This window comes from Scomber scombrus, chromosome 19 (assembly GCF_963691925.1).
Source record: "Scomber scombrus chromosome 19, fScoSco1.1, whole genome shotgun sequence".
Taxonomy (NCBI): Eukaryota; Metazoa; Chordata; class Actinopteri; order Scombriformes; family Scombridae; genus Scomber; species Scomber scombrus.
The window spans coordinates 9,241,559-9,263,640 of record NC_084988.1 but is presented as its reverse complement, the minus strand read 5'-3'; the positions used below and the strand labels follow the sequence as shown (position 1 = coordinate 9,263,640).

General features: G+C 37.8%; 1 protein-coding gene and 1 gene segment (V, D, J or C); both read right to left on the bottom strand.

Annotated features, from left to right (window-relative positions):
- Positions 1-2,419: 2,419 nt before the first annotated feature.
- LOC134001181 (Ig lambda-3 chain C region-like) lies at positions 2,420-3,697 on the bottom strand. The segment is given in 2 exon segments: positions 2,420-2,742; positions 3,499-3,697. Coding segments are annotated over 2 exon segments (423 nt in total).
- A 1,721-nt stretch (positions 3,698-5,418) lies between these two features.
- Positions 5,419-21,544, bottom strand: LOC134001284 (voltage-dependent T-type calcium channel subunit alpha-1H-like). The gene is made up of 29 exons (XM_062440849.1): positions 21,476-21,544; positions 20,737-20,873; positions 20,339-20,433; positions 19,564-19,723; positions 18,471-18,795; positions 17,978-18,070; positions 17,501-17,655; positions 16,800-16,995; positions 16,136-16,284; positions 15,473-15,658; positions 15,222-15,339; positions 14,968-15,123; positions 14,746-14,835; positions 14,541-14,641; positions 14,179-14,302; positions 13,848-13,916; positions 13,422-13,606; positions 13,139-13,265; positions 12,674-12,799; positions 11,556-11,645; positions 11,184-11,376; positions 10,498-10,655; positions 10,252-10,361; positions 10,011-10,144; positions 9,832-9,890; positions 9,043-9,121; positions 8,596-8,717; positions 8,286-8,466; positions 5,419-5,468 (listed from the first exon to the last, which is right to left on the bottom strand). The coding sequence occupies exons 1-29, from the start codon at positions 21,542-21,544 to the stop codon at positions 5,419-5,421; spliced, it is 3,837 nt and encodes a 1,278-aa protein (XP_062296833.1).
- Between the last annotated feature and the right edge of the window lie 538 nt (positions 21,545-22,082).

The following is a 22,082-nucleotide window of genomic DNA, read 5'->3' as shown; positions in this document are numbered from 1 at the left end:
CTTGTTTTAAAGATGCTGGTATGTCCATATGTAGGCATATATCGAGAGGTTTATTGGTTGTTGAAATAAAAACCTATTTAAATTAAGTGATATGACATGGAAACTACAGTCCTTTAGTGCGAGTTCAGCTGGAACTATTTGATGGGAATATAATTGGAAAAAGAAAGAAAACCCGGATGTACGGGGCCCTGAAATGCAAAACACAACAAGTTTGGAAACAATGCAACAGCAGACAGTAAACGCAACATTTCACAAAATACAATATTTCACAATACACAAACACAAAACAGAAAATACATCTCACAAAACAGAAAATACATCAATATCTCACAAACAGAAAATACAACAAAATCTCACAAACAGAAAATAGAACAAAATCTCACAAACAGAAATTACATCATTATCTCACAAACAGAATAGATCATTATCTCACAAACAGAAAATACAACAAAATGTCACAAACAGAAAATACAACAAAATCTCACAAAGAGAACATACGACAATATCTCACAAACAGAAAGTTGATTGCAATGATTGCATTTCTGACCTGTTCCAATATAATACATATAATAATTCTATGGAGGAACAAATCTTTAATGTGTTTTGTAAAGCAAAGTTTTTTTTACAGAATATACACATTTCTTAATCTATAAACAATTAAAGTACAACGTATACACAACAGAAATGAAAAATTGAGATCAAAAAGTGATTTTCAATTCTAATTGACATGAGTCAAGTGTCAGTGTGTGCCGGAAGAATTTGTTGTTGTGTCTAAAATGAACTGTGGTGTCGGTCAATTTGCCTAAAGTATGTATTGAACTCAGTACTGAACGATACATGTAACCAGCAGATGGAGTTTCAAGCACTTTCTGAGCACTTTAAGGACTTCTGGTAAATGTTGGCTCATAGTGAAAATAGAGATTTTAAAATTCATTCTTGACTTTGGAAACAACACATGAAACAATCTTATCCGAAGGTCTATTTAATAGCTTTTTTGACCTTTCAATCAAAGTCAGTTAAAACAAGATAGCCTTTATTGTCATTGTACAGTCACCTATACAACGAAAGTACAGGAGTCTCAGAAACAGAATTTTGGTTGAAAATCTCACAACTCTAAAGTGTAAAATTTCAGGAACTAAGAAAACAGCTTCAATTATTAGTGAGTTGTTTTGCCAGTGTTGTGGCATGCGTATGTCAGTCAAAAACTGCACCACTTTGGGTCAGACTGAAATATCTCAACAATCATTTAGTGGATTGTCATGAAATGATGCACATTAAAGGTCCACAGAGGATTCTGACAGTGATCTCATGACTTTCCTTTAGTGCCACCATGAGGTTGAAATAAACACATTGACAACTAGGGTTGTAATGAAATGTGATTGTTGTGAACCTGGACTGTCAGCAGAGGGCACCCTGCATCTATTTATGAGCACAGGGCTTCAGGAAACTTTGCAAAAGCATATTTAGCAGAGAGGTGTGGAACAGTAAGTCAAAGAGTTTCCACAAGTGCTTAATCAGTCCACAGGGAGATGTATCCTAATCTTTCTCTCAGTTTCACAAGGACAGGTGTGCCTATGTGTGCTTTGCATGACTTTTATGCATCACTGCCTACATTTATTTTCAAATGTTCAAACTCGGTGGAAATATGTTATATGATAACTGGTCGAGAAAACACAACACTGACTCTGATACACAAGAGTCATCAAGCAGAACCACAATGAACAAAAATAAAACTGAAACACACTGAAAGATGCTTTTACATTTACAGTTTAAACGTTAATTCATGTCACTTTAATCCATCTCTTTAATTTTACAATTGAGACACTGAACTCTTGTTAGAGTGCAGCCAACAATAGCGACAAATATTTTTGCTATAAATATTTTAATAGCAGCGCAAAATGATACAACTAGAGCCCAAAAGGAAATAAATCTTTCCAATGTATTACTCTCTCTGTATTTTCAAATAATTCATACTAAAAAATAATGTCTCAAGTTAATAAAATAGCAACCATTTCCTGTACTATTAGATAAACAGCAGTATAACATCAGGTGTGATGATATTTGGATGATCAAGAAGGTTGTTGTTTTTAATAACGTATTGATCTTAAAATAAACACAAAGACACTGACTTATTATAATCAACGGTTTTATTGAATAATGGTTCAATGTTCATGTCACATTTTAAATGTATGAATAATTTCTGTTGGAGTGAAACTAAGAATATTCCGTTTCATTTGAAAAGTAATGAACATAAAGCAGAATATGAGGAAGATCAGTGTTAGAAAGCAACATGCACATTAAAACACTGAATAGAGAGATGTGAAACTTTGAGAAACAGCTGAACAGAGAAGATCTGAAGCTTCATCAAGATCTGGAGCAAAGAAAAAGAAGCTTCATTTTCCAGAGTGTTCCTGCAGCTCTATTCTGAGCAGCGGTCAGGGTCCAGGCTTTGAGTGACAGGGGTCTGTCCATTCAGACTGGCCTCACAGCTCACTGAGCCCGCCTTCCTCCAGCCATCTGCAGAGAGGCTCAGGGTGCTGCTCCAGCTGTAGTGGCCGTCCCTCCCCAGGACCTCTGGGCTGTGTGACACCCCTGAGGAGCTGCTGCTGCCCCCCACCTTCCAGTCCAGCCTCCAGGTTGAGGGAGAGCACGCGCTTGCCAGACACAGCAGTGTGGCACTGCCCTGCTGCACCTCCTCTTTGGAGGGGGGGAGGACGGTCAGGGTGGGCCGCACCACACCCGCTGGAGGAGAGAGAGGGGGAGGAGAGGGGGGAGAAAAGACAAAGCCCGGAAACTTTAGAGCTTGTGCTACTATTGCACTCATACACTAAGAATCAGACCATCAGACACATGAGTTAAATGCAGTGAAAAAGGTTGATTGATAATAATTATTGATGACATCTTCACATCTGTTTCATAATTTGAGACAGTGAATAATTCATTTTCTTGTGTTTAAACTGACAGAGTTGAAACACTCATGTGAAGACAGTTCAAACTTTGTCATCTGTCTCTTTCACTTCCTTTTCACTACATGTGAAATAAATGAACCGTGAACACAAAGCTAAGCTGCATTTACTGATAAAATCATATTTATGTTCAACTGGAATTCAATTTTAGATTCTTTCAAAGATTTTTAATCTACAAACTGTTTGAAACTTTCAAAATGAATGAATGAAAGTGACATTAAACTATTGATGTTATCTTTTGAAGATTAAAAATGTTACATAACCTCACTTTCAAACAATTAAAATCAGACAACAATTAAAAGTTAACATAACAAAAATAGTGTATTACAAAACAGAATCTGAAATACTGAATGAATTTTTATCTCTGAAAAGTTTCTTATCAGATTGTGGGATCAGCCGTCATTGATAAATAACAAACAACTGTCAAAAACATGCAAACAATGAACTTGATTACATTCTCATTTAATATTTGATAAAAAGTTATAAATGTTATATATTGTAAAAAGTAATAAATCTCTGGTACAGTACTTACAGCTAATGGTGAGTTTGGTTCCTCCACCAAAAGTCCTCCACAGTGATACAAACTCATTAAGTGGCCGTACAAAAAAACCTCCTGCACTGTGAACAAGCATCTATCCACTGAAAAAAAACTTTACTTTTTATAATAACAAAGACACAATTATATTTTCTAGAATCTACAAAAAAATGATATTATGATATGGATTTAAAATATTGAATAAAACAAGACTATTTCTTTCATTTTTCATTACTTTTCCAAACATGAAAGAGAAACAATTACAGTCTACTTGTAACAAAGTCATTTTTTCACAATTTCATATCAATTTATATATGATTAAATGATAATGATGCTTATTAATAATGATTATTTAAGAATTCATACTAAACTAAACTGAAATATATAATGTATCAATAGTAATCACTTTAAGTAAATTCAATTCAGACAGCCATATCATACCAACCACAATCGACAAAAACTGTTCCTTAAATCCTCAACTGCACTTCTATAAATATTATTTTCCTTTCCATTAAGATCACAGATGGTGTAAATCCAAAGAGTATTTCTCCTGATTTTGTGTCCCACGTTGCCTTCAGTCTGTTGAGAGCAGAGAAATGATTTCCATAGAGAGGAGGCTTTGCATGGTCAGCTGATCCTCCAGTGAACTGAGAAGGTTTATAGTCCTGTGAGTTCAACACTGCAGGACTCAGATCTGTCAGTCAACACAGCAGAAACCACAAGCAGCATGACTCTCACCACCATCCTCATCTGGACGCTGGCCTGCTGTTGTTTTACAGGTTCATTGACTCAGCAACATTTCAAACTTGATGTGCTGCCTTTTCTTTCATTTATTTCTGCTGATAAATGAAAGATTTGTTTTTGTGTGCAGGATGCAGCGCTCAGGTGACTGTGACTCAGCCTCCAGTACTCACATTTACTCCAGGATCCACTGTCGCTCTGACCTGTAAGACCAGCCAAGCTGTTTATTATTACAGCTCTAATGGTCACTATATGTTCTGGTATCAACAGAAATCTGGACAGACTCCAAAGCTCCTAATAAAACATGCGAGCACACGTGAAAACAGGAACACCAGCTCGGTTTAGTGGCAGTGGATGCAGCTCTGACTTCACTTTGACCATCAGTGGAGTTCAGACTGAAGATGCAGCAGTTTACTACTGTCAGAGTCTCCATAATATAGGCGGTAATTGGCCGTTCACACAGTGATTTGACGTCGTACAAAAACCTCCCTCAGTCAGACTGCAGAGACTCTGAGCTGTTACAGCAGGAACCGACTGCAGCTGCTGAAGAGGAAGAGACTCTGACACAGACCACTGAACACAGAGCTGACAGTAACCTCACCAAGCAGACAAAACATATTCACATCAATACTTTGGCAAATAATTAATTTTTGCAACCACACCAACAACAAAAAACAACCTTAAAACATTAATTACATCATGATGCTCTCTTCACATTAATTCTCAGCAGCAGATATCTAAACATTCACTAATCACACATTTAATTCATGATTTTCACCTTAATTAAAGTCCAGATTTTTAATTACAACAATTTTACTTTTCTATCCTTTACTATGAATCAACAAAAGAGGTAAAATAAATATTTGCACATTATTTACATCACAGATTGTTCATTTTCCACAGAGAGAATTAGAGGTTTTAACCACTTTGACCAAAGTAATTAAAAATAAACTCTGAGCACTAAAACTTACTAATTAACACATTGTAGCTCTTTATGTAGCTATTGGCTTATTCCCACTCTATAAAGGTACACTGGTTACACAAAAAATATGTGCACTGAATAATTGTGGTTTTATGACACTGCTGATTACTCTGGGGACATTTTGCATGTTTTCTTCATTTTCTGTCCCCCTCATGTTTAGCTGGACTCAGAGATAGCGCCCCTCAGTGGAATGTTTAGAAGTACACAGGCAGCAGCCAGGACCCCAACTCTCGTGCTGTGGATGCTACACAAGAAGAGGTTTGTGTTGATACATCACTCATGTCAACTGAGTCATTTAGACATCCACATACACTAAACATGCTTTGAGATGCAAAACACAAAAAAGAACACAACTAAATGTTAGAAGAGACATTAACAAACTAGAATACACAATGATTGGCATAGGCGCATCCCACTATATGTTGTTTACCAATCAGGGCATCCATGAGAGTTTACTGCCAAAGATGAGTAAGTTTGGGAGATATTTGCTTTGATTGACAAAGACCACAAATCATCCTTTCCAGGAACTTAGTGGCACAAATTTAGAAACCAAATTCCTACCCACAATAAAAACGTATCTTACCTGAAGATCTATATTTGAATATTTCCACTGTTCTTGTGATACTAATTGATATTATTAGTTAAGGTTAAAGTTAAGGTTTCTTTATTGGTCTCTTGTGGGAGAAATTTGTCTTGGACACAGGGCAGTGCTACATATAATAATATAAAAAAACAAATAATAAATAGATAGTTACAACAATATAACAATATGCATTATAAAAACAAAAACAACATACCAGAAATACATACATATACTCATATACATACATACACACTTCTGTACGTACATACCTGCATGCATACCCACATACATACCCCTATGCAACAGTATACAAAAACAAACTTCACATTATACAATAATGTTCTCGTTCTCGTTCATCCTACAACCGCTCTTTAGTTGCAGTGTTTTGGTGTCCATGACTACAAGGACTGGCTAAAAACCTCCTGGTTTAAACATACAGGAGGACTCTGTGTTCCTCACAGCTGCTGCAACTCTACTTTCCCCTCCTGCAATGGGACTGTGAATCAACTGTGGCAGCTTAACCAACAGGTAGATGTGATCTGTCTTTTCTTCAATGACATCTGTTGCTCAGTCTTTCTCTTTGAATGTTTATCACTTCTAGGGTTGCCAGGTGAAGCTGGAGGTGACCTTACAGTTTGTGCTAAGTTTTATGATCTGGTGTTCCCTGCTGTTTTTCCTGGCGGAGGTGAGAATGATTACATCTTATGGCTGTTTATTCTGTATACACTTGATGATTGTCTATGAAGTCTATGATTCACTCTCATAGCTCGGCTTCTATCTATCTATTTTTTAATTTTTTGTGCTCAAATTTATTTTTGGTTAGAAAGGAAGAATTGTATGCATAGGAAAATAGTTATTGGTTTTGAGTTTTTCTACATTTTCTTCATACATTTTCTATACACCACCTATGTTTTAAGCAGTGTCGAAGGTAATTTCTGGAAATGTTTGAAAACTGTAATATTGTGTTAACTAAGATGTACTGTATGGAAGAACAGTTCATTTAATTCTTCATTCTACCTTTATACATCAAAGCCAAGTATATAACTACTTAAAACAAAATGATTTTGAACGAATGAATAAAAAAGTCAAAACAGTTGTATGTGTATGTAAAACAGATTTGCTCAATTTATTCAATCAAAATCATCATACACATGTATAACTCACAATTCTTACACATGAATATTTTCTACAAAAGTTTACAAGAAAACCATCGACAAAAACAGTCATTCTGAACAACCACCAAAACAAACATGCAATCACAGTTTGAATTACAATAAAACAATGAGAAAATAAACAAGAAAACATAAAGAAAATTGTGGTATTTTAGAAAAATATATACAATCTCATTTACAGTTCATATTACTATTAGAACTGCACAAAAAACAACAAAATATCAAGAAAATAATAATTAAAGAACTTGTTCATTTTCAAAGAAAATGTACAATAAAATTTAATTTAGGCATTTAAACAAACCTACTCGTATATACAATCTTATTTACATACGTTTATATCCCTGCTTAAAACAACATTGTCATTTATGTTTGTGGCATTTCTCTGAGGACCTCGAGGTCACAGGAGCCGGAGTTGGCGTTCTCCCCTGCAGATGGCGGGAGCTGCATGGCGTCCCGCGCTTCTTCCTCCTCCGAGGGGAGACAGAAGTTAGTAGGGTTGTTCTGAAATGTTTAAATATTCTTCTGTTACATTTCAGTCTCAGAAAGTCAGAAAACAAATCTTTGTTTATTTTATGGTTATTATTATTTTGTTCTTGTCTGTTTTTATTTTGTGTTTTGATAATTTATGAATTGGAGAATTCTGATTTGGTTTTATAATTTTTTTGCAATGATTTTGAGTGGGGTATGAAAAGGTGTGTTTTGACAGTGGGATTGAAGTTTAAAGGGTTACTGAACTAAATGATAAAATAACAAATTTCTCATATTGCTGTACTGATATCTAGACATGCAGATGCACATGCAATCATAATGTGCAAATTGTCAATGGTTCTTTGTGCATGAAGCTACAACGAAAGGACTTTGGGTCTTTTATTCTGTTGTTTTTAGTGATTTGGTATGGACTACAGTAAAAGTAAAGACTACTGAGGCAGTTGAATTTATTCGGTTGTTCTGAGTTTATAATCAGTCGTTGATTTCCAGAGGAAAGAAAAGCTAAATTTAAACCCAAATGAATATGAATTGATTATCAGTTTATTATTGGACAAGTTATTAAACATTGAATCTTCATTTTCAGCTGCACTAACTAAAGGACTTTTTAGTTCATGAAAATAATTGATCGGAATTCATTTTAAGTAAGATATTGTCTCTATTCTCCCCATTGTTTCTGTCCAGTAGGCTGAACTATGTAAGAACAACCATGCTCTAGTCTGTTGAATGTGAACGTTGTTGTTGAGAAAATGTTGGAAGATGACATAACTGTAGAATAAAGCATGACAGTGGAGTTGTTATATGTTTGTGTGCTTTCTACGTCTCAACGGTTGCAGTTCCTTTACCTCGTTGCTCTCCTCCAGTGCTTGCATGATTGCCGCCACCACCAGGTTCACCAGTACAAACTGAGCCATAATAACGAAGCTGGAGAAGTAGACTGGTGAGACCCAGGAGAGGTAACTCACACATTCATCACCGGGGCGACACTCCCGCAGCGTGTCCTGGCAAGATTCCGAAAAAAAGACAGCAATACTGAGACTATATACTGACTTATTAGTTTGGTTTGATGGTTAGGAGATAATAAATGTGAATGTGTACTTGGGTGTATACATGTCTGGGTTTATGCATACTTTCATAATCGCACTCCAGTTGTCTCCTGTGCAGACTTTATACAGTGTTTGCAGGGCCATCCCAAAGTTCTTGAAGTTGGCGTGTCGATGTAAGCCGATGCACGGGTAATCGTCTGTGCACTCTGATCAACACAGTAGCACACAACAAAACACACTTATTTTTCTGCTCTGTGTACATGTTGGTTTCTACAGCAAATTTTCCTGAAGTGAAACAAAAAGTTTTAAACGTATTAATATTTTGTTATCTCTTATCACATAGCTTGATCAGCTCTCAGTCAAGAAGGTGGCGGGACAGTAGCTCTATAGTATTTACTGATTGTATGGAATGAAATGGCACTATTAACTTGTTGCTCTGGGTTAGTTGTGTTATTTACTGCACTAAAACTGGCTTCAGCTGTGGGATTATGATCCTTTGCATTTAGCCTATGTGCTAATAAAGTTACTGACCTAGCTTGCCAAACAGCTCCACTCCTAAGGCTGCATAGATGAAAAAGAAGAATGTGAAGAGCAGACATAGATTTCCAACCTGGAATAGAGAAAGCATGTGAGATCACCTGCACAATAATCACTACAATGTGGATACTTTGAAGAGATCGTGGCCTTTACGTACATAGCTAAGCTGAAGGAAAAAACAAAAGCCTTTATTTGACACAGGCCTTCTTTTCTTTTTTTAGATTTTTTGTTGGCATAGACGCTGTTATTAAGCAGTAGACCATCAGGAAACATGGGAGAGAGAGGGGTGTGTGACATGCAGACCTCCAATCGGGATTCGAACCGGGGTCGGCTGCGTATATGGCATGCGCTCTAACCATTCGACCCACAGGCCTTCATTTCAAATCCAAACTGTTTTCTAAACTTATGAAAGTATTTTTAGTTTTTCAGTTTTCTATCTGCTCTCATTTGTTCCCATCAGGGACTCAACGATGCTGTATAGCCTCCTGACTTTTGAAAATCAGGTCCTGCGTGATGTATTTAGTCTCTATTAGTTTGTGGATTTAATAATACAACTGACTGGCGTACATGACAAACAGTATGCAAATAGAGACACTTCAGGGTGAGAATCTGCATACTGTAATGTGGGCAAAACATTTAAATTCTTTAATATAAGCTAAAATCTAGCAGGACCTGGCTGCTTATCCCTTTGCAAAACAAAATCTTCATATTCGCTTTACATGAATAGAACAAATCATATATAAGACAAGAAAACAAAATCAACTCCAGAGTGTCTGTGTTTACCTGTGACAGCGTTTTGATGACGGTTTTGAGCAGAACTCTGATCTTTTTGGCCTTCAGCACTGAGGAGAGACACAGGAGCAATATGTGCATACTTCACACACTCACCAAACCTTATATATTTGCCACACGCAGATACATTTACAATGAAAAAGGTTTAGTTTAGTTGAGTGTGTGTTTACCTTGTGCAAGTCTCAGTACTCTGCAGACTCTGAGGATGCTGGGGTTGATGGGAATAGCGTCTGCCATTTTCATCTCTGTGAAAATGATGCTAACGATGGAGACCACGACTATACCGAGGTCTAGCAGGTTCCAACTACACACACATGCAGACATAATGATGTGACATTTTAGGTCCTCGAAATATTTAACAAGCAAATGCAAATTAAGAAAACTTCATTCTCTCTGACTCCAGTGCGTTACCTGTTTTGAAGGAACCGTGGTATACCAAACGCCACAAACTTCAGCAGGACTTCAATGATTAGAATGGCAGTGAACACATAGTACGAATACTCCATGAGCTTCGCCACATACTGAACACACACAGAGACACACATTTATTACTCTCTGCTCACAGAGTAGATGCATATTCATTTATTGTGGCCGTTATAAACTTGCAACTACTGTTAACAGTGACTTTGCGTGTGTTTGTTTATGTGTGTGCATTACCTGAGGTTGATCGTAATGTTCAAAAGCCATAATCAACACACTGATGATAATTATAACAGTCATGAAGAGGTCCAGGAAGTTGCTGGTACACAGAGTGTGAATAGAGCGACGAAGGGAGGAGTAGTGTTCATAATAAGCCACCGGCACCGGCTCAGGATCTGGAACACACACATTACACACATCACACACACAAATAAATATCAACTATAGGTCGAATGACGATATGCAATGTGAGAGAGTCACTCATAGTGACAAAGACATTTATCACACATTTCTCCTCAGAGTGTTTGGCTGTTTGTATCACTCTCACTTCTTGCATTGATGTGCAAACAGGCTGAATGTGCACAACTTTTTCAACGTAATAATATGGCAATATTTTTTTTTATTATCTAGTTTGCTGCACTGCCCTCCACTGGCCAACATAATATATTGATGCAAACACAGACAAACAAAAAAAGTAGTATTTCTCTAAATGGCAGAAAATGGCAAAAAAAAACAATTTATATTTGTGAGGTTGGTTAGTAAGTGGTAGATTAATTTGGCTGGATTTTATCTGCAAAGATTTCACTGATTGTTTGAGGGAGGGTGAACTGCAGTCGTGTAGTAACATGCATCATTCTGGCATTACCCACACCTTTCAATCAATGTTTGTGTAGGCAAAGCTAAAACAATAAAAGACCACTAACCAGCACTTTTGTTGGTCTGCTCTTCTATCACTTGTTCTTCATCGATTGGTAAGGCGTCATCTTGTTTTTGCTTCTGCATACACTCGTGGAAGGTGTCCACCATTACCCCAATGAACATGTCCAGTAGAAAGATGCTCACAATCATGAACGAGATGAAAAAAATAAGCATCCATTTGTTGTAGTTTCTCACAGGCTGAAAGAGAAGAGAGGAAACATCAGGTTATATTTTATTGTGTGCAAGACGTAAAACTTTATAGACAAACAACACTTTTCATCATCCCCTCATATTCCTAAATAAACCCCCCAGTGCCATTGTTCCCTGTCATGTGCATGAAAGTGTAAAAACATCAGCCACATTGTAAGAAACAACACCTGTTTGTCTACTCCTACAGCGTCCAGTCCGTCATACATGATGTTCACCCAGCCATCCTTAGAGTACATTACGAACAAGGACATCAGAGCCTGAATGGGAAACAGAGAAATAACTGTCAAGTCAACACACAGGTATTTTCCAAGTTCTGGTATTATTAGACCCTGAGTTTGGTTAGTGCGCACAAATTCATCACATTTAGCTGAATATGTTGTTGCTGTTGTTTTTATAACCAAATTAATAGGAAACCTATTTCAGCACTGCTCAATTTTACAACACTAATAATAAAACATGCTTATTCTGCATCTAGATCCAAATCTCCAAAATCATGCATAACCATAATAATGCTGACTAGATGGTGATGAGGATTGGAGAATATGATCTAAAATCTGTCGGACTTTCTACAAGATGAATTGTGCAAAATGTTAAGGAAGACCCACAGCCACTGAATTATGGAGAAATACATGTATCATATTGCTTTAGTGCATTGTTAAAAGATTATTCAGAGTGGACATATGCATGTGGTCTTTCATTTTGGTTGTGACTGTACAAATTATTTATGAGTTTAAAAAACAAATTTAAAAATTAAACGGACAATCTGTTGACTTAAATCAAGGATTTAAAAAAATATCATGTCACATGATATGCAATGCTAACAAATGATTCTCCCTCTGTAATAATCTGGTTTTATCAATAGGAAATGTATTTTCATTCAACAGTTATACAATATTGATCTGAATATAATACAACTCAAGTTAAAAGAGAACAAACTTCTGCAATATAAAAAATATTTTGAGGGCAAGAAACACTGAATTAAACACAATAGTAAGATACACTCACAGAAACTGCAATATATCAACAAGCAGTAAAACAACAAATCAACAGAATCGTTTTAAAGTTTTTTAATTAAATGTGGTAACAGCATGATTAACTTGAGCCCTGAGGACTTTCTAATTCCATTTTACCATTTCAAAAATGAAGTCCTTATTGCAGATATCATTTACCAACTCAGAAGCTCCCAGTGTCATCAGTTTTTTTTATATGTAGTTTTTAGTGTGGGAGTGAATGCTAATCTATCTTCCTGCATCCCTCTCCCACTCTTCCTCTCCCTGGTGCGTACCTGAGGCAGGTTGTCAAAGTTGTACGTCTTCTTCTCCCAGCGATAGTTGGCTGACAGACAGTCGGTCATGTTGGTGATGGCTCGTGTGTCATGACCGTCACAGTAGTAGAACTTCCCTTTGAACAGCTAGAGTGTTTGTATGAGATAAAGACAGAGTCAGGTTGTTTTTGTCTTCACATCATCTCAACTGCATCAGAAGTAGTTATTACACCGTTAATGCCAAGAATAAAACCAATAATATCATCAGAGGCTGGGTGACATGTTTTTATTTTATTTTCACACTTTGCTTGATTGTCAGTCAGGGTAAAAAAGTGATTGTAGTAAGTGCAGTGGATCTTTAGCCAGCTCTAAACATGTCCCTTAGGGTGTGTGTGTGTGTGTGTGTGTGTGTGTGTGTGTGGGTGTGTGTGTGTGTGTGTGTGTGTGTGTGTGTGTGTGTGTGTGTGGGTGGGCATGCCATCTCACCTGCACCCCGAGGATGCCAAAGAATAAGAAAAAGGCGCCGCAAATAAGAACAATGTTCCCGATGGGTTTAACTGAGGCAATCAGAGCCTCAATAGCCAGCTTCAGTCTCGGAGCTCGCTTGATCACCCTGCAACACACACACATAAACAAGGAGACGTCTGTTAGAATCAGCATACGTACTTACAGACACAAATACAACAGACCGAAATATGGAGTAAAGGCGGGATGCTTAACATGAACACAAACATTAAACCAACATATACACACAAAATAAATGATGTACCTCAGTGGACGAAGTGCACGGAGCAGGCGTAGTACTTTCACCATGCCCAACATGTTACCTTTGTCCATTTTGAGCATAGAGACAAAGATGTGGACCAAAGACAGAATCACCAATGAACCATCCATGATGTTCCAGGAAGACTTACAGTAGCACTCCTTCCCAAACATCACACCGAGTGCTAGAACCTTGTTAAAGCACAACAAGTCAACACAAGCTTAAGCTATCATTAATTCATTTAAACACTACTTCAGCTACAAATTGGAGTTATGAAATCTATTTTAAAGGCAGTCTGACTGGGAACAGGGCTCAGTAAGAAGAGTTCAACAGATCAGAAGCCATGAAGCAAATTGTATTTATCTGTAAGAATATAATACTGTTTCCCAATCACCATTACCTCTAAAGTTAAAATAGAAAGCTGATGTTTACCTTAAAAAGCATCTCTACAAAAAACACTGCAGAGAATACGTAGCGGGACATATTCAGGATCCATTGCTCCTAAAGGGCAGAAGGAGATTCACATACATATTATTAAATTAAAATACAATATCCAGGGTGACTGTGCATATTATGTGTGTTTTAGTGTGTTTCTACTGTGTGGCCTCACATGTGCAGAATGTGTGTGTCTGTCTATATTTGTCATACTATGCTTGTGTGTGTGTGTGATTGGATATGTATGTGTATGTCTCACCATACTGTGAGGATTTACTGTAAATTTGTCTATAGGGTAAACAGAGGGTTACATGTATGCGTGGCTCACCTTGCTTCCAGGGTCTATTCCAGGCCTCTCCAGAGCGATGGTGACACAGCTCAGCAGAATGAAGAGCAGAATCATGTGGTCAAACAAGTTGTGCGAGACCACATGTTGGCAACAGATACGAAACCTGTACACAAAGCACACTCACATTTTGACAGGCTCTATTTGATTTGATCTATCCAATTGCATCAGAGATCTGATCCAATCAATATCATAACTGAATCCACATTATGATAAGACAAAGACACTCTAACTGCCATTTCACTGTGACTTTAAAGGCATGAGAAGCCTTACCCTAACCAGAATTAAAGAGATAATTAAATTGTCTCTGTGTGTGCATGCGTGTGTGGGTTTATGACACTCACCTGTTCTGTGGAGACAACACGTAGAATGACCACTCTTCACGTGCTTCGCACCAGCGGCGCACTTTCTGGATCCATGGGAAGTTACACATCTGCCGCCACTCCTTACCCAAAGCATGAACAAAACAAAGGTTCCACACACGAGCAAAATGTTGCAGATTTTTTTTTCTTCTTTGATCATAAAACAGCTTTTTACTGCATCACTTACCGTAACATTAACTCTTGGATTGGATGGATTTTCATTAGAGCTGGAGGACTCACTGAGCAAGAGAGAGGAGTCTGATTCATCGAGGGAGTCCTGGGACAACAGGTAATGGAGGTCAGCATAGGGGTGCATGCAAGTGTTGTGATCCATGTGCCGTTCGTTAAACTATAAAACATGTAGCCGCTGGATATTCATTGTATGTACTACTAAGGCAGAGATCCCTACCTTCGCCTGATAGCTCTTAACAACTATGCCCACAAGTACATTGAGGAGCACATGTTTTCCAAACATAATAAGAGCCACAAAGTAGAAAGCTGACCATGGGGAAGTGGAAGCCATGGCATTGTACAGGACGAAATTCCAGTCCTCCAGAGTCAGAATCTAGATTAATGAGATTTAATGAAAGAGAGTAACACAGACATAGATTGATGCACATTTTGCAAAGGGAGGAATACATAAATTAGGCAGTCAAAACTAACCTGGAATACAGTGACCATGGACCAGAGGAGTGAGTCAAAGTTTTTGCGGTCAGTGATGATGTCTCCGTGCTCCGACTTGAAGCTAAATTTGCATCCAAACATATGCATACCCAGCACACTGCAAAGAAACAAGAAAATGCAATCAGGATCATTTAAATGTCTGCATCTCACAGGCGACAGATGTGATAGATGTGACAGATGCCTGCAGGCAGACATGTAGAGAAAAACAATTTGTGTAGGAGTGCACATGCCTAAAAATGAAGGTGGCAAACAGCAGCAGCATGCAGAGCGCGGCTGCCTTCTCTACGGTCCTCTTCAGCACAAGCAGTTGTGCCTTCAGGTAAGGGAGGAAGTGAACCAGTCTCACAAACCGCAGCAGACGAAATGCACGTAGTGCTGACAACCTACCGTCAGCTTTAGCAATTATCTCCCACAAGCTGAAAACCACAAAAACAACCACATTTTGGTACGTTATTGGACAAATTGTAAAGTTTTTGGTTGCATATGGCCAACTCTGTCTGAAAGCTGTAACTGTGTATGTAGTAAACTGTATATTGAGGTTTTAGGTTACACTGTGCAATATATTTCTAAAATGTATCAGTACTGGCATGCACTGCACTCTAACCACTATTCTAAATTCTCACATTGGTCAGTGTCATCAACCTCCAATATGATACAAAGAGTGCAGTTTGCTTGAAACCATGTTTATTTTACACATATAACCTGAAAAGTTTAAATATGTGGCTCCAATGAGAGTTGAGTGTTTAGAGTTTGTTAGCATGTAGCTGGCGCATGTACTTTTTCCCCCACCTCCACACTCAAACAATGAAATACGGATATGATGAGAATTTCAGGAATTACAGGACAAAACAATATGTTGAGGTCAAAGGTCAGTGTGTGTGGGTTCATATTACCTGATGATAACGATGACAAAGTCAAAGATGTTGTTTTTGTCTTTAAAGTATGCCAACTTGAGAACCAGCAGCTTTAGGGCCAATTCTATTACAAATATGACGGTGAAGGTGATGTTGATGTACTGTAACACATGTGTCAACACTGCAGGCTGTAGGGAGAGAAGAAGAGGAAAGGACAGAGGGGCAGAGAGATAGTGATTATGAGAGAGATACATGGCAAGCACAGCTGGCACACAGTAAGCTTTTTAAATGTTTTTGACAGCTGAATAGCTATGCATTTATAAAACATAACCTGCAACGCACACAGAAGTCTTTTGATGAGTTACTATCATATTTTGTGTGAGGTTTCATATGACATCTGTAAAGAGAGGAGTGTCTGCCTGTTTGGGATTAGGACAGAATCTGGAAAGTCTCTCTCTTCATCCCCCAATAACAAAATAATGAAACCAAATTGCAGTTAACTTTTACTGGCCTTAAGAGGTGGAGAACATCTGCAAAATGTGCTAAATCAGAAGCAAGTTGTTTGCTGTAGTTTTTATTCTGTCAACAGATGAGGAGCCAAGCACCACTATAGGATCAACTGAGAGGGAATCATTTAGCTTACGTACCTGAAATTACCTAAGTCAAATATTTAAGCAGACAGAAACACTCTCATCCTCCTCACCTGCTTATGGTGCTCTATGGCTATTGTGAGAACACTGAGTAAGACAGCCACCATGATCGATCGGTCGAAGATTTTACTCATGACAACCCTCCTAAGTCTTTCCTTGGTTGGCTTCCAGATCTGAGTCAGTGTGCCCCTGTACAGTGAGTATTTGCTGCTGCCACTGTCAGTGGGGTTCACCTTGTTGTGACAAAGTCTATTGGTAAAAGGAATAAAAGTATTAAAAACAAAACTCATTTAGTTATTCAACCAAAAGTTATAAAGAACTCCAGACAAACACAGGAAGACCAGCAAGTACATTGAATAAGAGATTCATGTAAACTTTAAGGTTTTGACCTGACACTGTATTTTTGACAGCTATATTTAAGTAATACCGTGCTACCAAATTACAAGAGTAATACCATAATACTAGAAAAACTCTAAAGTCATGTTTAAACTTGTGCGAGTGAAGTTCGCTTTCTCTTCTAGGATACTTCCACCCACTGCCTGAAAATAAACCACTACATTTAAGACTACTCTGTAAGAAAGCATTTATATGTACTTTCATCATGAGAAGTGTGCACGTACATTTCGGATAATTGGTTCTCAGGAGGCAAACATCTTTGTTGTTGAGGTGCAGAAGAATTAAAAAATTGCCACCAATCATGTTTCAAGTGCTAAAAAACGACCAGGTTGTATGAACAGTCTATGGAGTATCTGACCTGCCCAATTTACAGATGATGAAGTCTCTGAACTTTTCTAAGAGCTGCTTTATAGACAGGCCAGAGTGCGGCTCGTCTGTCTCCCTCTCCATGGTCTCCGAGAACTGGGTGGCGATGACGACCGCACACACATTCATCATGACAAAGGAGCCCATCTGGTTATGGGGGTAAAGAGTGGCTATTTAAAGTGAGCCAGTCCAATGCTGGTGTATGTAGCACTGTGTCCAATATTTAGGACCCAATTAAAACTGTAATTTCATACAATAGTCACTGAAGTTATTTTACCAGATTTACAGAACAAAAAAAAACGTGTACTGGTGGTTGGTTAAAATTACTGACTCAAAGGCACCTGTGTGGGTTAATTCTACAGGAAATTTACCAATATGAAAGAATACCAAAAAAGAATTTACATTTTGAAGAAATTTGAGACCAAAGAACCCAGTAAAATGTTAATGTTATAAACGTATAGGTACTTACAATAGTGACCAATGTAAAAACTATAAAACTCCAGAAGGAGTTTGCATCCATAACAAAGTACATAATCTCCGTCCATCCTTCCAGTGTGACAACCTGGGGGTGGACAGAGAAAGAAAGTGATAACAATAACATATTACTATAATTATGGCAATGTTCCCTTCACTTTATATTGCGCTTTATTATGACTATAAACGAAAGAAAATAACCTTTTAATAACCTCTCAAAACAAAACTTCAGAACAAACAAAATAGAAAAAACTCCGAAAAAGGTATAATGAGTATAACTATAAGATAGATCATGAATAGATGACAGATAGCAACTGCTTCCTCCTCCACTGACCGTCAAGAACAGAATCAATTTATGTCAAACAAGTGCAGTGTTTCTCTCACAATTAAGGCTATCAACACATGAAAAAAACTGTCAAATTACAATTTCATGATTCCACTCCCTAACAATCTGAACTCCCGGCCCTCTGTGATTTTGCAAAATGTACCTGGAATATGGTTATCCAGGCGTAGCCGATGTTATCAAAATTGATCACTCCTTCATAAGGGTTTTCATTCCCGTTGCGACAGTTGTTGTAGTACAAGTTCCAGTTTATGCAGCTATTGGTACTGGCCCCAACCACAGCAGGGACTAACTCCTTCCCGGCTGAATCTTGGCGGCGAGGGTCCAATGAGCAGGTAACCCCGTCCTTGGTGTAAGGCGGCACATCCCTGCAGTGCAACATCCCCTTCTTGACATCAGACGAACAAATGAATGGTCTTCTTTTGTCACGCTCGGTCTCATAGTATGGACTTAGGGACATGTTGTACTCCCTAGATATAAAAAAATAAAAGATAAAAGGTTGAACACAGAAATGACAAACTATAGAGAGATGCTCATTACGATTAGAGTCCATCATAGGATATTTTAAGCTGTATGTTGAGAAAAAAACAGAAGCTACATGCAGTAGGATATATAAATGATACATTTATACACAGTTGACTCAAACAAATAAGAAATATTAACTCATAAATGCATGTCACACCCTGTAACGCTGTAATGTAATTAAGTGGTATAATATAGTTTTAACTATATTGCTAGATTTCCTTATAAGTCTTGAAAAGGAAACTGTTACAACACAAGCAAATGAAAAATCAATCTTAGTCTGAAACGATTAGATAATTAATTGATTAGACAATTAACAGAATATCAATTGACAGCCATTTTGATGATTGATTAATTGTTTAGTTTAAAACAAATTTCTCAATCATTTGGTAGTTCTAGACCCACAAACATGAGGATTTGGTGTTTGTCGTAGTTTTATATCATAATATTAATTGTTTCAGATAAAACAAACAATCCCCTTGGGTTTTGGGACAATGTGATCGGCATCTGTTTTAACAGTTTTTCTGACATTTTATAGAGGAAACTGTATTCAAGTAATTGAGATAACAATTAGCAGACCTGATTATACAGTACTGAAAATGTTAGTTACAGCTATAAATGATAGCAATCTCTTGAAGCTATTTGTGCTACCTCTAGCCCAGAAAGAAGTGGGGAAAAATAATACACTGCACAAGAAAACCAAACAAATTCCTTACGTGGGGGTATCTTCACCCAGGAAGCAGCGGTTGCGCAGCTCTCCCTTCCACATCTGGACTCCCACAACGCCGAAGACGTGGATGAAAAAGATGTAGAGGACAAGAACATTTGCAAGCATGGGCAGGGTGTCGACAATCACTGTCACCAGGACTCGCATACCTACACAAGTGAATACAGGCAGTAAAGATGCAGTCAGAAATGATCATTTACGTACACAAGCATGCAGTACATATGCCTGCATGTTTGAATTTAATTCCTGATAGAAAGTTGACTTTTCCCCTTTAACAAACTCTCTTGAGGTTGTAAGGATGGAACCAACAACTTCTTTATAGCAGGGACTGAACAGTGGTTGATAATACTTTTAGTGGCTGCTTCATATCATTTCATCATCAGAGATTTGACGTCACAGCTTCCCTGTGTCTGGTCTTTGTCCAACCACATCTGTTCATCATCCAGTGTCAATTGTCAGTTACATTTAGTTTATAGAGCGAGCACTGAGGTCTGGATCACATTATACATCAGGGTGGACAACCTAACAGAACTCCAAAATGAAGACCAAAGAGTTGAGTCCATACCATCCAGACACAGTTAATAAATCTTTCTATCTTTCCGATCGTTTGGTATTTCAATGCACAGTATATATTCAGACTGTCCTCTGCAATGACAGATTGTTAATTTTATTGTAAAGATACAGATGTGGATAGAAAATGAATTGCATGTCTATGTCTATCTATTGTCTCATCAAGTCCTGCAAATGTTCAAATGTCAACTTACTTGGTATTCTGCCAATCAGTCGCATCGGCCTAAGGGTTTGAAAAAATTGCAACCCAGACAAGATGCCAAGAATGGCTAACATATGATCCAAGATCCTACAGGGACAGTTGTGGACAGAAACATGAAGAAATGGCTTTAGTTTGTGTTCTTTCATTTACAAAAATAAATATGTACATTTTAATAGTCTGTTCATTTAAAAAAAAAAAAAGTCTAAATCTATCTAAACATTTTTGTTTCTCCAGTTAAAGCTGTGTTTGTGCTGTAGCACTTATGTTTGATGTTGTTACCCCTGAAGAAAATGGGGAATTAAATGTGATTTTCCTAAATTGACTGCTGTTATCATCACCAATCTGCAGATGTAAGAGACAATAGAGTGAAAGGTACTATAGGATACTAACTCTCCAGAGATGATGAAGAAGTCAAATTTGTTCCAGTTGTTGCTGAAGTAACTTCCTTGATGGCCATAGAATCCCAGGGCCACTGTCTTGATGACCATCTCCATTAGAAAGAATGCAAAGAAAAAAGCATCCAATGCCTGAACATGCACGATAAAAAAGGAAGACAGTTAACCATAAAGTGTGTAAAGAAGTGAAAAGAAAAATGGAAAGAAATTACAACATTTCTGCTGACATAGGTGGCAAAAGTACTGTGTATGTCTGTCTCACTTAATTCAATGTATACCAGCAGGAATCACCATGACACTGCTACAAGAGCATGCTGGGATAACTAAGACAAGTTAGGCAAGAGCACCAAGTACTAAAGAAAATTAATTAAATAGATGCGTTATTATCCAAACACAATGTGAGAACGTGCCTTCATGTATAAGAAGTATCATGGCCACTTTTGTGTGTAAATGCTGCCTGTGGCTGTGTGATCAGCCAGATCTGAAGCAGTATAGTGACACTGAACTTTAACACTAGTCTTCCAGTTAAAAATAGCACAATCTCTTTTTTGAAACTCAACATCTATGTCCCAAAAATCAATGCAAACACAATGCAACAATGCAGGAAAATTGTGCTTGCCATGTGAGAGAACGCCCTCTCAATATTATATGTAAAGAAGGCATTCATGTCACAGTAAATATACAGTACATTTCACTGTCAGTGCCCAATACAAGAGTGCAGGGGTCGCACTAACCTCTAGATCGTGGTTCATCTTTTCACAGGGCTTGTACATGCCCAGAGGCACACAGTTGAGCAGGACCATCAGTAAAGATGTATAATCAAACCACGTGGAAGAAAGGGGTTAAGGTCAAAACACATTCAAACAGAGACCAGCACTTATAATGACACATGTTAACACAATGCAAACCGGATGAATACAGTATCCGAAAAAGAAAGACATGGGGGGAAGTATGCTGCAAATGAAGTTTGTATTGTTGATCTGAATGAACTTTCTGCTAAATAAAAACTGCAATCTAAGCAATTTAAGACGTGTGATTTCTACTGCAAAACAGAGTAAAGAAACAACACACAGCATACATAATATCCCCTCAAGTTATTTATAAACCGTATCAGATGAAGCTTAAAGGGTATTTGGTAAATTATTATCATTCCACATATTTAGTCTTAGAGGATGTCAGACAGGTATAGATGTCCAGCAGTGAGAAAGGATATGGGTTACTGATCACGCTCAGACACCACTTACGGGGCCACGTGGTTTGTTTCATGAAGTAGAAGACCACAGGGGCCAGGGCGGGATACGGCAGCTTCCCCTCATCCGTGGATTTGGGTCCTTTTTGTCT